The sequence below is a fragment of the Toxotes jaculatrix genome, chromosome 18, assembly GCF_017976425.1.
Source record: "Toxotes jaculatrix isolate fToxJac2 chromosome 18, fToxJac2.pri, whole genome shotgun sequence".
NCBI classification, from domain to species: domain Eukaryota; kingdom Metazoa; phylum Chordata; class Actinopteri; family Toxotidae; genus Toxotes; species Toxotes jaculatrix.
In genome coordinates this window covers 11,930,102-11,944,093 of record NC_054411.1, presented here as the reverse complement: position 1 = coordinate 11,944,093, position 13,992 = coordinate 11,930,102, and the positions used below count along the sequence as shown (strand labels likewise).

At 43.0% G+C, this 13,992-nt stretch overlaps 1 protein-coding gene across 4 annotated transcripts; it reads left to right on the top strand.

The window, feature by feature from the left end:
* The first annotated feature begins 3,581 nt into the window (after positions 1-3,581).
* LOC121198444 (NACHT, LRR and PYD domains-containing protein 5-like) lies at positions 3,582-11,694 on the top strand. Of its 4 annotated transcripts, XM_041062603.1 has the most exons (8): positions 3,582-5,000; positions 5,080-5,215; positions 5,664-5,813; positions 6,145-6,380; positions 6,611-8,465; positions 9,125-9,298; positions 9,954-10,130; positions 11,542-11,694. In XM_041062603.1, exons 3-8 carry the CDS (start codon positions 5,683-5,685, stop codon positions 11,552-11,554), a joined length of 2,586 nt encoding a protein of 861 aa, XP_040918537.1. In that variant the 5' UTR covers positions 3,582-5,000; positions 5,080-5,215; positions 5,664-5,682; the 3' UTR covers positions 11,555-11,694. The 4 variants fall into 4 exon arrangements, 3 of the variants coding, with proteins under 3 accessions (XP_040918537.1, XP_040918538.1, XP_040918539.1); XR_005896337.1 differs by lacking the exons at positions 9,954-10,130; positions 11,542-11,694 and adding an exon at positions 8,534-8,931 and having other exon boundaries at positions 3,584-5,000; positions 9,125-9,158; XM_041062604.1 differs by lacking the exon at positions 11,542-11,694 and having other exon boundaries at positions 3,584-5,000; positions 9,175-9,298; positions 9,954-10,091.
* Positions 11,695-13,992: the final 2,298 nt, after the last annotated feature.

Below are 13,992 nucleotides of genomic sequence, written 5' to 3'. Positions count from 1 at the left end.
TCGGGTCGGGGGTGGGTGACAAAGCCTGGATGGTGCTTTTCCAAGGAACCAGAAACTAAGACGTCGAAACATGCATGTGGCCGTGTGACTGGTAATCCTGGACCACAGACATGACAGACAGAGGTTAGTAACTTTACACGGGTTTGAATTCTCACGAGAACAAACTTTCACTAGAGCCTGGTCGGCCGACGTTTCTGCCGTAGAAGAAGACAAACGAACAGGTAAAGAATTGACTGCAGGACCAGTAGGAGTGGGTGGAGTAATGAGTAGATTTCAAACAGGTGTGCAGGTGAAGTGGCGGGAAAAGGTAACGTCCCCGCGCGCTGTCCAAACGAGAACACACACACACACACACACACACACACACACACACACACACACACACACACACACACACACACACACACACACACACACACACTAAGAGAGCAGACATGACACGGAAAAAAAACAGCAGGAAGGGGAACACACCAGAAATATAAGGAAAAGGGCAATAGGTTCTGCCTAATCCTAACACTTATTTTTTCAATGCATGACCGGAAGTCCCTGCGTGTTTTTTTTCTGGCAGTTTAACACAGGGTTACTCTCCGGCACGGGCAGCGCGCGCAAAGAGATTTATGACCCGTGGAATTCAAAGGAGAAATAAGACCGTGAAAACAGCCAACGTGAAAACAGAGAAGTGAACCGACTTTTGGCCCAGCATGTGGGATAATGTCGCATCTATTTCACAAAACCTTGGTAGCAGCACGCTGATAAAAGGTATGAACAATGTGCTGCATTGCATAACTGTGTTTCATAATTAGGTATCTGACTCATTTGATTTTGTTTACCTTTTTTTTTTTACAATTAAACAGGTTCCCTTTTGTTTGGCTCTAGAGAACCACATAAGCTTTGTATATAATATACGTACATATATTTGATATAGAAGGTTTATACACAGTATAACAAAGGACGCCATCATTGGGCCGTTTGCCCCATGATGCTCTTAGCGCCCTGGTTCCGACCGTGGACTGACCACAGCTGTAGAACTGACCTTGGTTCTGAATCGGAGCTGACCGTGGTTCTGAAATTTAACCGAGATTTAAAGTGCCCTGATCGAATAAAAAGTTTGTTCATAGTTAGAAATGTAATTTTAAAACAAAACCAAAGTTAATAAATTCTTTATAGATTAGTGATAAGGCATTAATAAGAACTTTTGGGTTGCCAGGTTGTGAAACCTTTCTCTAACTGCAGAGTCATTAATATTCCTTCATAAAGTCATTAATAAAGTTTTTTTCATTTTCAAATTGTCTGTAAGTCATTAATAAAAGGTCATGAGTTTCTGACTTTTGAGTAATGGAACAGCAAGTGTTAGAAAGACACCCGTAATTTTAAATGTCAATAAATTTATAATTAATGTTTCTGATAATAATGATAATAATAATAAAATCTGGTCCATATGCCCTGCACTTCTTTTTCAGAAAGTCTCTGCAGGCCTCTGCACTGGAGGAAGTTTCCTAATCTTCCTGACAAAGCAATTAGTTGCAGCTTATAGATGTTTTATAAATGGTTCCTTATTATACTTGTAATTTCAGTAATGAAAAACGTATTAAAGTAAATGCATTAAATACAATGCATGTTGTAGTGAGTGTTATTGGGCACTCACAAGCTCATCTGTCTTTGTTAATGTTAATATTTCATGGGTCATCATGCTCATGCTCTTGAAGGACCTGCAGTTGGTCACTGAGCAAGCTGTACATACAGGTTTATGGCAGTGAAGGTAATAATTACAATCATATTTTACTTATTGAACTTTTATATGGTGTTTTGTTGGCCTTGGGGCCTTTATAAATGAATCATAAAAAATATGATATGCAGTACTGGTTTTAGACGGTAGATGTCACCAGAGTTTCACTGAGCAGACAGGTACATGTATCACATAAATTATGTGCTTCATTTGTTTTAAGATGGTCACACATATCTAGGTTGAATCTCTAATTTTTAAGCTCTTTGCAGGATAAGGAGTGAGCAGTTTCATTTCATTTCCTAAGCTAAGAAACAAAATGAGTAGTAGTTTGAAAGGTTCCCTGTCCCTCCTTTCAGCTCAAAACTGAATTAAGAATAATTCAGGCTACTGCTCATTAGTTTTGCATAAATCAAACCAGTGGGCTGTCAGTGTTGTGGCTGCAGGATCCAGAGTTGGTGAAACAAACCTTTCCCTCTGCTTTGTAAAGGGAAGAAACAGAAGATATCGTGTCTCACCTGAAGATGGTGCAATGCACCTGCATGTGTTCTGTGTCTGAAATACTTCTCTTACACTGTTCATGTCAAGACAGTGCAGAGGCACCAGCACACACTCAGATTCATGTGCACATTGTAAAAACATCCAAGCATGCGCACAAACAAAAATGTGACGGTCTGTATGTGTCACAAATCAAAGCGTAACTCCAGGTGTAAGCACAAAGGCACCACACACCAGCAAAAAAACTCAGAACAGAGAGGAGCAAAGGTAGGACTGTGCTCTTGACTGTTATAAAAGATTTTCAGAATATTTTTACAGTGAGTTTGATGTCAACAAAGAGGAGTTGCTAAACAGTGGAAATTCAGTGAACTGAACTAATGACTGTTGGAAGTAGTATACAAGTGTGGGCAAAAGCTTGGGCACACCTAATATTTTGTTTTGAAGTGAAAACAAATGATGGAATACACCCAGTTTGCACACAGCTGACACTCTTGTGTCAGCTAAACCTTCCTGCAGCTCCTTTGCAGTCATGCGGGCATTTTGTTTTGCTTTTCTGCAAAGCAGACGTGCATTTTTATGTGAAAGTTTCTTGGTCTTCCAGATCTTGACTTTGACTTTCACAGTTCCTCTTACTTGCCATTTCTTAATGACATTTCAGACAGTGAAAATTTCAAGCTGGAAGCACTTTGCTGTCTTTTTATAGCCTTCCCTGCTTTGTAGGCATCAATTAGCTCCATTTTAAAGCCTCAGTCAGCTGCTTAGAGGAGCCCCTGCTTGTTGAGTGCCACCACAAGGTGTGAAGAGTCAGAGAATTTTTCAGCTCTGGAAATATCATCAGCAAACAATGACAATTTTTGACCTGCCTTACAAGAACTGATGAGTCAATTAAGGCCTAATGAGTTAATTAATATCTGAGTGTTTTACAGTGCCTAAACTTTTGTACATGCTACAATTACTGTATATACAAAGCAGGTGTCCAAACTGTTCCACAAAGGGCATGTGGCTGCAGGTGTTTGTTCCAACCAATCAAGAACACACAGTTTGACCAATCAACTGTCTGAAGACTGAGATCATTTGATTAAATGAGTCAAGTCTGGTGTGCTGCTGCTTGGTTGGAACACAAATCTGCAGTCACACGGCCCTTTGTGGAACAGTTTGGACACCTCTGGTATGAAGTATGCTTTCACTAATGTGTGTCTGGGTCTGAATGTGTGGTGAGAATTGAAGTGTGTTGGTCTGGTATGGTGAGAGAACATGCTCTTACTACTACAGATGCCGTCCCCGTACATGCAGGGTATGTATACACACAGTCAGGCACACATGCGCGCCCACACACACACACACAAAACAGGTTTACTAAAGCGCTAAACAGAAACCAAGAAACCACAAACAAGTGATTTTTAGGTCTGAGTTGCCACAAGACGACTACAGAAATCGCCTGTGGATTTAAAAGGAAAACAAACCGAAGGCACCTGCTGCATTTATAGTGCTTTTTGGTTTTTCTTGCAGCACACAAATGCCACACACTGCTAACATACAACAGACAGGCACTGCTGGATTTCGCCATCTCACACAGCCCCGACCGTGAGTGAGCGAGCTGACCCCAGGACCGAAACATAAACGCAAGCGACGCAAGAGGGGAGGGCTCCATGCTAGGCTAACACCACCGCTGCCTAGCCTCTTGCTTGCTAACGTGCGGTGCCTGGAAGACAGCAGCGAGCTAAGAGCCAGGATTACAACACAATGGGGGGAAAAAAAGAGTGTCTAATTTTCACCGAGACCTGGCTTTCAGCCATATTTGACTCCTCTGACAGATAGGTATGATACACGTTGAAGCACTTTGAAACCGGACACCTACAAAACTTTGGTTTAGTTTCAGAGTGCTCTGTAGGTCACCTGGCAGAGATGTAAACTAGCAAACAAATGCTTTTGATTAGCTAAACAAATGAGCTTGCACACTGTCAAGCAAATTGTCCGTACTAGGTGGTGTGGACAGCTGTGTGCGTGTTAAGCTTCTGTGTGTGTTCTTCAAAATGTTCCTGAGGTTCCTCAGAGCAGTTAGCAATATTATCCTTGTGTTTTCGATAAACATGCCGCCTAAAAGAGTGATACTTGGGGAAAAGCAGACTGGCAGTTACTTACCCCACAGGTTATGGTGAAATGAGGTTTGTACAAATCCAATATGCTGAATCAGTTTCTTAAGTGTAAAAGTCCTCTTTGAGCATTTTGAACACAGATGCACAAAGTAAATGATGAAGGCTTCATCCACTGAAGTGCACGAACACACCTAAGTTCCTTCAATTTTAACAACACACAAACACCTAGAGAGGGCAATTTTCCAGTCTTTGTCTTGTATTTGAATGGTTGGGTATGGAGTTAGAGGATTATTCTACATAAGAGGAAAAAAATGTTAGCCTATGTAGTGGGTTTGTAAAAGCCACATAGTTATTTTTATGTAAACAACACTACTCTGCTTTGGACAGATGAATATGTGACAGAGTATATTGAGAGACTTCCAGAGATTCTGAGAAAGTTTCATTTGCAGGTGTCACACAGACTCCTACAACCATCAGAGGAGCCTGTTCAGTTATTTCATGTAGATGATTTTGTTCTAATCAAATCTCTGGAGAAAGTGTCTCTGTCTCTTAGGTGGAAAGGACCATTGCCGGTGCAGCCCTCAAGTTTGAAGGCAAAGCAGTGTGGGTGAGTGCTGGAGAGAGGTTCTCCAGGACTTGACTATCATCTTTAAGGCCACCAGAGAACCATGGTGTCAAAACAGGTGAGTTCAGGTAGGAGACAGTGGTCAGGCATACCTCCTTCCTTCACACACACAGACTCATGTGATTTCCTGTAAACAGAGAGGGGAGGAGCATCACTGATCACGTGATCCAGATATGTGCAGGAGCAGTAAACATTAAAGTGAAAGTATCCAGTCACTGAGCTCTGACTCCATTTTAACAGAGCAGAAGGAGGAAACCTGAAGGCTGAGGCAGGGTGAGTGTTCATACATTATTCTCACTTTACTGTCAAAGTCTCTGAGTCAGTTTTGTCCCTGTGGACTGTAGAGGGAAGAAGAGTTAGGACAGTCTGTCCATACAAAGAGACGGGCTGAGAAGGAGGAAATTGCGTGGCGTGTGGTACTTCCTGTTGCCTCAGGCAGAGTGAACAGTTTGACACAGCAGTGATGAGCTGAATAATTCACATTAAATCCACAACTAACCCAAGAAAACGAGTACAGACTGAAAGGAAACTGAGCAGGTGGAGAGCTGCCTGCTTTGACTGTGTGTGTGCGTGAGTGTGTGCGTGTGTGCGTGCTTGTGTGTTGGCATACTTGTGTGTGGTGTTTGTTTAGTGTTTTTAGATGTGACTCTCGAAAAGACTTGTTAGTCCCGATTCCTGTGTTTTTGAGCTCACGGTCAGTTTTTACTGGTTTCCCTCTCAGACCGACTGAAGTCCAGAAGATGAGTGTTTGTGTGGAGGCAGAGGACAGACCAGAGTCTCCAGGATCCATCTGTCCCTCTATGAAGAGTGACCAGTCCAATACATTTATTCTGCCAGATTTCAGTGCTGAACCTGGACCCTCAGACACAAAGTAAGACACTTTTTCTACTGTGAACTGACCTGAAGATGATTCAGTTGTTGGACATATTTGAAGGAGACACCAGGGACCAGATCCATAAAACTCTGTGGACACACAGAAACATACAGACACACTCTGTTCACCAGATAAATAAAGCACAACATTCTCATGCTCCTGTTTTATTCGTGTCAGTTGCTGTGAGAGTAGGTGATTTCCAGCTCCACAGCTGGATCTATAGATGGACAGACACTTAACACCCGACCACTTGAGACTGGCAACCAATCAGAACACAAACAACCACCTGTGACTGTGACATTTTAGTTATAAAGAAATGTCTTCACAGAAGGAAGAAGAGTTCTGGTGTCTCTGTGGACCAGCAGCTGTCCTGCTGTACTTTGTGTCAGGACGTCCTGAAGGATCCAGTCTCTACCAGCTGTGGACACTGGTTCTGCAGACATTGCATCAGCTCATATCGGGACCAGTCTGGTTCTTCAGGAGACTCCCCCTGTCCCCAGTGTGGACAGAGACCCAGATCAGGACCTGGACTGCAGACAGCCAATCAGAGCAGCACTGTACAAAGTAAGACTGTTGCTGTGTCTGCTGATGGTATCATGTCTGAAAACAGGAGCTGTGGTTTTATACAGTATCATTTGTTCTGTCATACAGCTTTGGCAATGAAGATGATTAGAAACAGCACAAAATGAAAAAACTTTTCTTTGCTTGTCTTTAGTTTTTATGGAGCTTATGAAAAAAATCAGCAGACTCTCAGATTGTCTTTCTTTAGTCTGACATTGTTTTTTCTCTTTCAGCAGATGGTCTGCAGGAGGTTTTAGATGAACATAAGATCAGTCTGAGGAGGAGATGTGAACGTGTGACTGAAGGAACTGATCAAACAGGAAGTGGAACCCTCCTCAACAGGATCTACACTGACCTCTACATCACAGAGGGACAGAGTGAAGAGGTTAATACCCAACATGAGGTGAAGCAGCTTGAGACCATTTCCAAGATGAAGACCCTCCATCATGCTCCAATCAAGTGCCACGAAATCTTTAAAGCCTTACCTGAGCAACAGAGACGTGTCAGAGTCGTCCTGACCAATGGCGTCGCTGGCATTGGAAAAACCTTCTCAGTGCAGAAGTTCACTCTGGACTGGGCTGAGGGCTCGGAAAACCAAGATGTGAGTCTGCTGGTTCTGCTTTCGTTCAGGGAGCTGAACTTGATCAGAGATGAGCAGTACAGTCTCCTCAGGCTGCTCCATGTTTTCCATCCAACATTACAGAAGATCACAGCAGAGAAGCTCGCTGTCTGTAAGGTCTTGTTCATCTTTGATGGCCTGGATGAAAGCAGACTTTCACTGGATTTCAACAGCAGGGAGGCCGTGTCTGACGTCACACAGAAGTCATCAGTCAACGTGCTACTGACAAACCTCATCCGGGGGAATCTGCTTCCCTCGGCTCTGGTCTGGATAACTTCCCAACCCACGGCGGCCAATCAGATCCCTCCTACGTGTGTGGACAGGGTAACAGAAGTGCGAGGCTTCACCGACGCCCAGAAGGAGGAGTACTTCAGGAGGAGATCCAGTGATGAAGAGCTGTACAACAGAATCATCTCACACATCAAGATGTCCAGGAGCCTCAGCATCATGTGTCAGATCCCAGTCTTCTGCTGGATCTCTGCTACAGTTCTGGAGCACATGTTGACTATAGAGCAGAGAGGAGAGCTGCCCAAGACCCTGACTGACCTGTACTCACACTTCCTGTTGGTTCAGACAAAGAGGAAGAAGCGCAAGTATGATGAGAGACATGAAATGAGTCCACTGGAGCTGACAGAGGCTGACAGACAAGTTCTTCTGAAGCTGGGGAGGCTGGCGTTTGAAAATCTGGAGACAGGAAACATCATGTTTTACCAAGAAGACCTGGAGCGGTGTGGTCTTAATGTCACAGACGCCTTGGTTTACTCAGGAGTTTGTACAGAGATCTTGAAAAGAGAGAGTGTGATCTTCCAGAAAACAGTCTACTGCTTTGTTCATCTGAGCATTCAGGAGTTTCTGGCTGCAGTCTACATGTTCCACTGTTACACCAACAGGAAGACAGAGGTACTGCAGGGCTTCCTGGGAGAGGTCTACAAACATGGGGACTCAAACAGAAACTTTCTTCTCAAGATTTTAAAGTACTTAATAAAGATCATTAGTAGTGACCAACCGCTTAGTGTCTTCCTGAAGATGATAATGGAAAAATCCATGAGCAGTAAAAATGGCCACCTGGACCTGTTTGTTCGCTTTCTTCATGGCCTCTGCCTGGAGTCCAGTCAGAGACTCTTAGGAGGCCTACTGGGTCAGACAGAGACCAGACCAGAAACAATCCAGACAACCATCAACAACCTCAAGCAGATGAACGCTAATGAAATCTCTCCTGACAGAAGCATCAACATCTTCCACTGTCTGATGGAGATGAACGACCTCTCGGTGCATCAGGAGATCCAAGAGTTCCTGAAGTCAGAGAACAGATCACAGAAGGAACTGTCTCTGATCCACTGCTCAGCTCTGGCCCACATGCTGCAGATGTCAGAGGAGGTTCTGGATGAGTTGGACCTGAACAAGTACAACACATCATTGGAGGGACGATGGAGACTGATCCCAGCTGTGAGCAACTGCAGAAAAGCTCTGTAAGTCCAGACATGATCAACATCATCAGTCAGTGCAAATTAGTGGTTTAATTTTTCTTTCTTTAAAGGAGCAGTGTGTAGGATTTAGTGCCATCAAGTGGTGACGAAATGCAGCCGACTCCGTCCCCTTATCACCTGACTCCAGTGTTGTGAGATGGAGGACAAACTAATAAGAGGCTTCAGCAGTCTGAGTTCCTGGTTGAGCTTCTGTGGAGGGACAGTAACTCAAAGATGTGTCTGACTCAGACTCAGCTGAACTCTTCAAGTCATTTCTGACAGTGTAGCTGTGTTAGGAAGAGACCACTTCACAGTCAGTGTGGACCACAGGAAGGATGACTGCCACCAACTACTCCTTATATCTCCATCTGACATCTGACTGTTGGTTTATGTCAAGAAATGTGAAGCTCTCCTTTAACATGATTTAATAACACAAACCTACTCAGCTACAAAGGACAGGGAGATGAAGGTCATGTAAACACTTCAACGATGAAGAGGATTTTGGTCCAACATGTCTGATTTGATCTTTATCTTCTAATGACAGATGTGACTGAGCTCAGCAGTGTGTTATGAATCTTTGTTGACACCAACAAGCTCATTGATTAGGACACATCTGATTGGATTACCAATGATTTGATCAACATGATTTATTCTTTATTCAGGTTGTTGAACTGCAGTTTGTCAGAGATCAGCTGTGCTTCTCTGGTCTCAGCTCTGAAGTCCAACCCCTCCCATCTGAGACACCTGGACCTGAGCTTCAACGACCTGCAGGACTCAGCAGTGAAGGATCTGTGTGGTTTTCTGGAGAGTCCAGAATGTAGACTGGGGACTCTGGGGTCAGATACCATTTTTTTAGTTGTGTGCTAAGATGAATATGATGTGAAAGTTGTGGTGACAGTAAAGTGCAGACATTAGGCTGATATTTACACCCAAGACGCCAAATTTTCAAGTTCTTTATCTGTTTGTTTAAACACTTTCATGAAGTTTTACTGCATTAAATGCTTAAACTCAGTACACCATGTCTCTGTGGCTCTGCCTTTCCACACAATAGGTCATTTTGTTTATATTTGTTTATATTTGTTTATATTTGTTTATATTTGTTTATATTTGCTTAAATTTGCTCACATTTCCTCCAAAGTTCAGCCTGACATGTCTGTTCTCTGTAAAAACCTGAGGATCTTTAGTAGAATCTGAAAGTAATGTGAACAACGTGAGCTTGTATAGATGGAGCCACTGGTGGAGCTGGAAGAGTTTAAGAGCTGAAGTCACTGCATCTTTATTGAAGCAGAAGCATGTTGTCATTAATATTAATGAGAACTGTGTTTTTGATTGTTTTTAAGCTGCATCCTGTTGAGTTCAGGTGTTTGGATTTTCCATTTTCTAAACTTGTACATTCTGAACCTTCTGCAGCTCTGAACAGATGATGAAACACTGAACGGTTTCAAGCAGGAACTTTGTCTCCTAAACTCACATCTTTAATTCTTCATTCAGGTTGAGTCACTGCAGTTTGTCAGAGATCAGCTGTGCTTCTCTGGTCTCAGCTCTGAAGTCCAACCCCTCCCATCTGAGAGAGCTGGACCTGAGTGACAACTGGGACTTTCAGGATTCAGGGCTGAAGGATCTGTGTGGTTTTCTGGAGAGTCCAGACTGTAGACTGGAGACTCTGAGGTCAGTTCACTGTTACTATTGTAGATCTTATATCTTTAATCCACAACTGAACCAGGTTTATCTTCATACATAACTTGAATCCATTCATCTTGAATGAATGAATGAATCAGAGCTCACACACTCATATTTGTCACAGTCAGAAGACTCAGGTTTTTAAATGAACTGTAGAAAATGTCCAAGAAAATGTGTTGTCATGAACAGGTGTGTGAATGTTGTGGTGACATGTGGATGATGTGTGTAGAAGGCTGACATGATGATGATCCACAGCAACAGAAGGACAAAGTCACTCTGCTCTTGTTAGAGAGAATCTCATTGATTGGGACACATCTGATTGAATTATCAATGATTTCATCTACATGATTGATTCTTTATTCAGGTTGAGTCGCTGCAGTTTGTCAGAGATCAGCTGTGCTTCTCTGGTCTCAGCTTTGAAGTCCAACCCCTCCCATCTGAGACACATGGACCTGAGCTACAATGAACTCCAGGATTCAGGACTGAAGGATCTGTGTGGTTTTCTGGAGAGTCCAGACTGTGGACTGGAGACTCTGGGGTCAGTTCACTGTCTGTTAATAAAAGACAATAAAATACAATTTACAATAGACATTGCAGTTGTGGTCAGAGGGAAGCAGGTCTAAGCAGATGGGTTTTGAGTCACATAGTAAAAAGGCAAGGTAAAATTGCTGTGTTTCTCCATAGAGTGAATGTGATTTATTCTTTATTCAGGTTGAGGTCCTGCAGGTTGTCAGAGATCAGCTGTGCTTCTCTGGCCTCAGCTCTGAAGTCCAACCCCTCCCATCTCAGAAGCCTGGTCCTGAGTGAAAACAACCTGTGGCATTCAGACCTGAAGGATCTGTGTGATCTTGTGAAGAGTCCAGATTGTGGACTGGAGACTCTGAGGTCAGTCAGCCAATCAGAGCACCCAAAAGCATCAGTCCATCTGGAACCATGTGGTCTTTATAGAGACCAGAAGCTGTGCTGAAGTCCATCATCACATCTGTATATGTGTCCATCCGTCAGGGACTGTCAGTGACAGCCTCCATGTTTGTTGGTTTATATTTGAGAATCAGATCAGATGTTCATCAACACACACAGACTCTGTCTTTAAATGGAACAGCAGTAAATCCATCACTAAACTCTCTGTGCGGAAATGAAGCTTCATGACTCTCAGCTCTTTATTTCCACTGTGGACTTGAGTCTGCAGAGTAAATAGACTTGATGCTAAAACTCTTTGCAGGTGTGTGAGCTTCCAGCTCATTGTGTTCACTCCAATACGTTAACATGAGAGCTGAGAGGAAGCTGGCTACACTACACAGCTGCTCCACTTCTGCTCTTTTTACTGGATGTGCTGATGAACTGAGTCTCTGGAAACACTGATTTATCTCCCCTGTTCTCTGTTTCCTTCTCTCTACAGATGGAGGCTGTGATCTTTGTAGAGGACAGTGAAGAGGACGGTGTGTGTGTGTTTGTTAGGTGTGTCCTTTGTCCTGATGATCCAGGTTGAAGCAGCAGCAGCTTTTGTGTAGAGAGGCTCTGACTGGTCCATGTTACTGGGAGGTAGAGTGGAGAGGAGAATCTGTTGACTGTGACTTAAGGCAGATCTGAAGGGAGTTTGGAGGTCAAAGGTCAGAGGTCAAAGGTCCTCTGTGACCTTAATGCAAATGTTGTGCTTCAGAATGTGTTATGGCAACATGGCGCCCTCTGTGGCGGACGTGTTTACTCACTCCGCTCTCGAATGCCAGCTTTTTCTTCTTTTTTTTTATAGGCAAACACACATATCTGCTCACACAGACACACACAAATCAAAATCTGTTTATTCCAGCCGTTACTGGTGTCAGCAGAGAAGAGGAACTGTTGCTAAGAAACCTGGCGTTCTCTCCTCATGCCACTCAGCATCATTAACTGGCCTTTACTGTCGCTTTCCTAACCTCTCTGCCCAGTCAGTCCACTGTTGCTGTGGAGCCATTGGTCTGGCAACAAAAAAAAACACAACACTTTAGATGAGCGGCATTGTATCTAGATGAATAGGCTGGTAGGGGGGTGGATGTCTTTAGTGCCTTCTTTGAGTGAATTTCGTGGTGCTCTAGGAGGGCATGATTTTATCCATGTTAAGTCCAACACGGAAAATCAGACTGTTCAGTGTGCACACTGAGGATTTTGGTTTAGTTATTCAAAAGTGTGACACCTTTGATCCTCCTATTACTTGGAGGAAAATTTGTCTGTGGGTTGTTCTGCCTTTCATCTTATTCTTCTCTTGCTGAAAAAATACTGTGAAAAGAGTTGGTATCACACATTTAAAGGTCCAAAAACACTTTTTTTTTTTTTTTTTTTTAAATCAGCTTCTTACCGTGAGCAATGGGGTTCAGCAAGAACAAAAACAATTCTGTGAAAGTTAAAACAGTTTTGGTACTTTACAGGAGGAACTGCTGTATTTCATTTTCTCTCTGTGCATTTTCTCTATGTAAGAATGTTTCTTTTATAAGCTTCAATTGTGATTGTTGTACAGGTGGTTATAAATATTTTATGTTGTAGAAAATTATTTAAAATTTGAAAGCTGGTTTCCAGGGGCTTTTGGTGGCTTTATCCAAAGACACAAGGTCAGAGGTTGAGATTTTAGTTTGCTAAATCTAATCAATCATGTTTGATGGAGTCTAGAAGAAATATAACCACAGCAGGAACCTGAATTCTGAACTTTTGCATATTACCTGCTTACTTGTTCAATGTAGACCAGTGAAACCTCCACAATCTCTAAAATCAGTCACTGACAATAACAGAAGACAACAACACACCCAAATGTGGTCTTGATTATTACAGCACTCTCACATTTTCATGATAAAATCCACTATAAAACCATCAGTTGGTAAGAAGTTCTGAGTCAGCATAGCAGTATTGTGTGTGTGTGTGTGTGTGTGTGTGTGTGTGTGTTGTGAAATTTAAACCTATAATCACCTAAAGTACATTAAGTGCGATCATAGTTGGTATGGATCACATTTGTGTTGACAACACACAATCCATAGTGTTTGTTTCCATGCCCTTTCTGAACCAGACATCGAGCACCATGAATGCCTGAGCCGGGCCTCTGGCGGGCAGTTCATTAGTGAGAGGAGACAAGGAGGGCGATGAAGTGGCTGGAGAGTGTGAGGCGATTATGTCATACAGTGTAATCTGGAACTCGTGGAGGGTGCTGTTCTCAGCTGTGTGTGTTTTCACCACAGGGATTCGCACATAGAGATGAGTGCTGCTCATCAGCATATGATACATGCATGGACGCACATATATACACACATACCCCACACTGTATGTAGGCTGATACACACATACACAGGAACTACCAGAAACTTGAGTACACTTACTCCAACACTCTCTCTCTAAGGCGTGCTGTCAAATGCACACCAGTGAGGTGGCAATTGAGATTTGAGAGATGACATTAACGGTGACACTGACAGCGATTTGGAGACAGAGCGCCTCTGGTTGATTTTATGAGGTGAGGTGACAAAGTTTGTCTGCAGATAAAGTGCTATCTCTCTTTGTTGCTGTGCCGGGACTGTCAAAACAGCGCTTTCTGCAGTAGCACCTGTTCCTTTGCTTCCTGAGGCCTGATGCTGTCAGAAATCTAAAGGGACTTTGTAAGTATATACATTCTTATTAATATAGAAATTAAGGGATGTCTAATCAAAAGTACAAGAAGCAGATTCTTATGATGAATGCAGAAGGGTAATTCTCGGGTTTTTCCCCAGTGGAGTTGATTTTAAAGTCAAGGGATTCATAAATTACTGCAAAATCAACTCCACTTGGAAAATTGAAGCGTTTTCCTAAGGGTGGCTGTGTTGATTTACCGTGAATACAAGAACAAGGAGAGCTGTGG

Excerpts from the sequence above, each read along its gene's own strand:
- LOC121198444 (XM_041062603.1), top strand. The coding sequence starts at position 5,683 with ATGAGTGTTTGTGTGGAGGCAGAGGACAGACCAGAGTCTCCAGGATCC. Across the intron at positions 5,814-6,144 it reads CCTGGACCCTCAGACACAAA|AAGGAAGAAGAGTTCTGGTG; the intron begins GTAAGACACTTT and ends ATGTCTTCACAG. Across the intron at positions 6,381-6,610 it reads TCAGAGCAGCACTGTACAAA|CAGATGGTCTGCAGGAGGTT; the intron begins GTAAGACTGTTG and ends TTTCTCTTTCAG.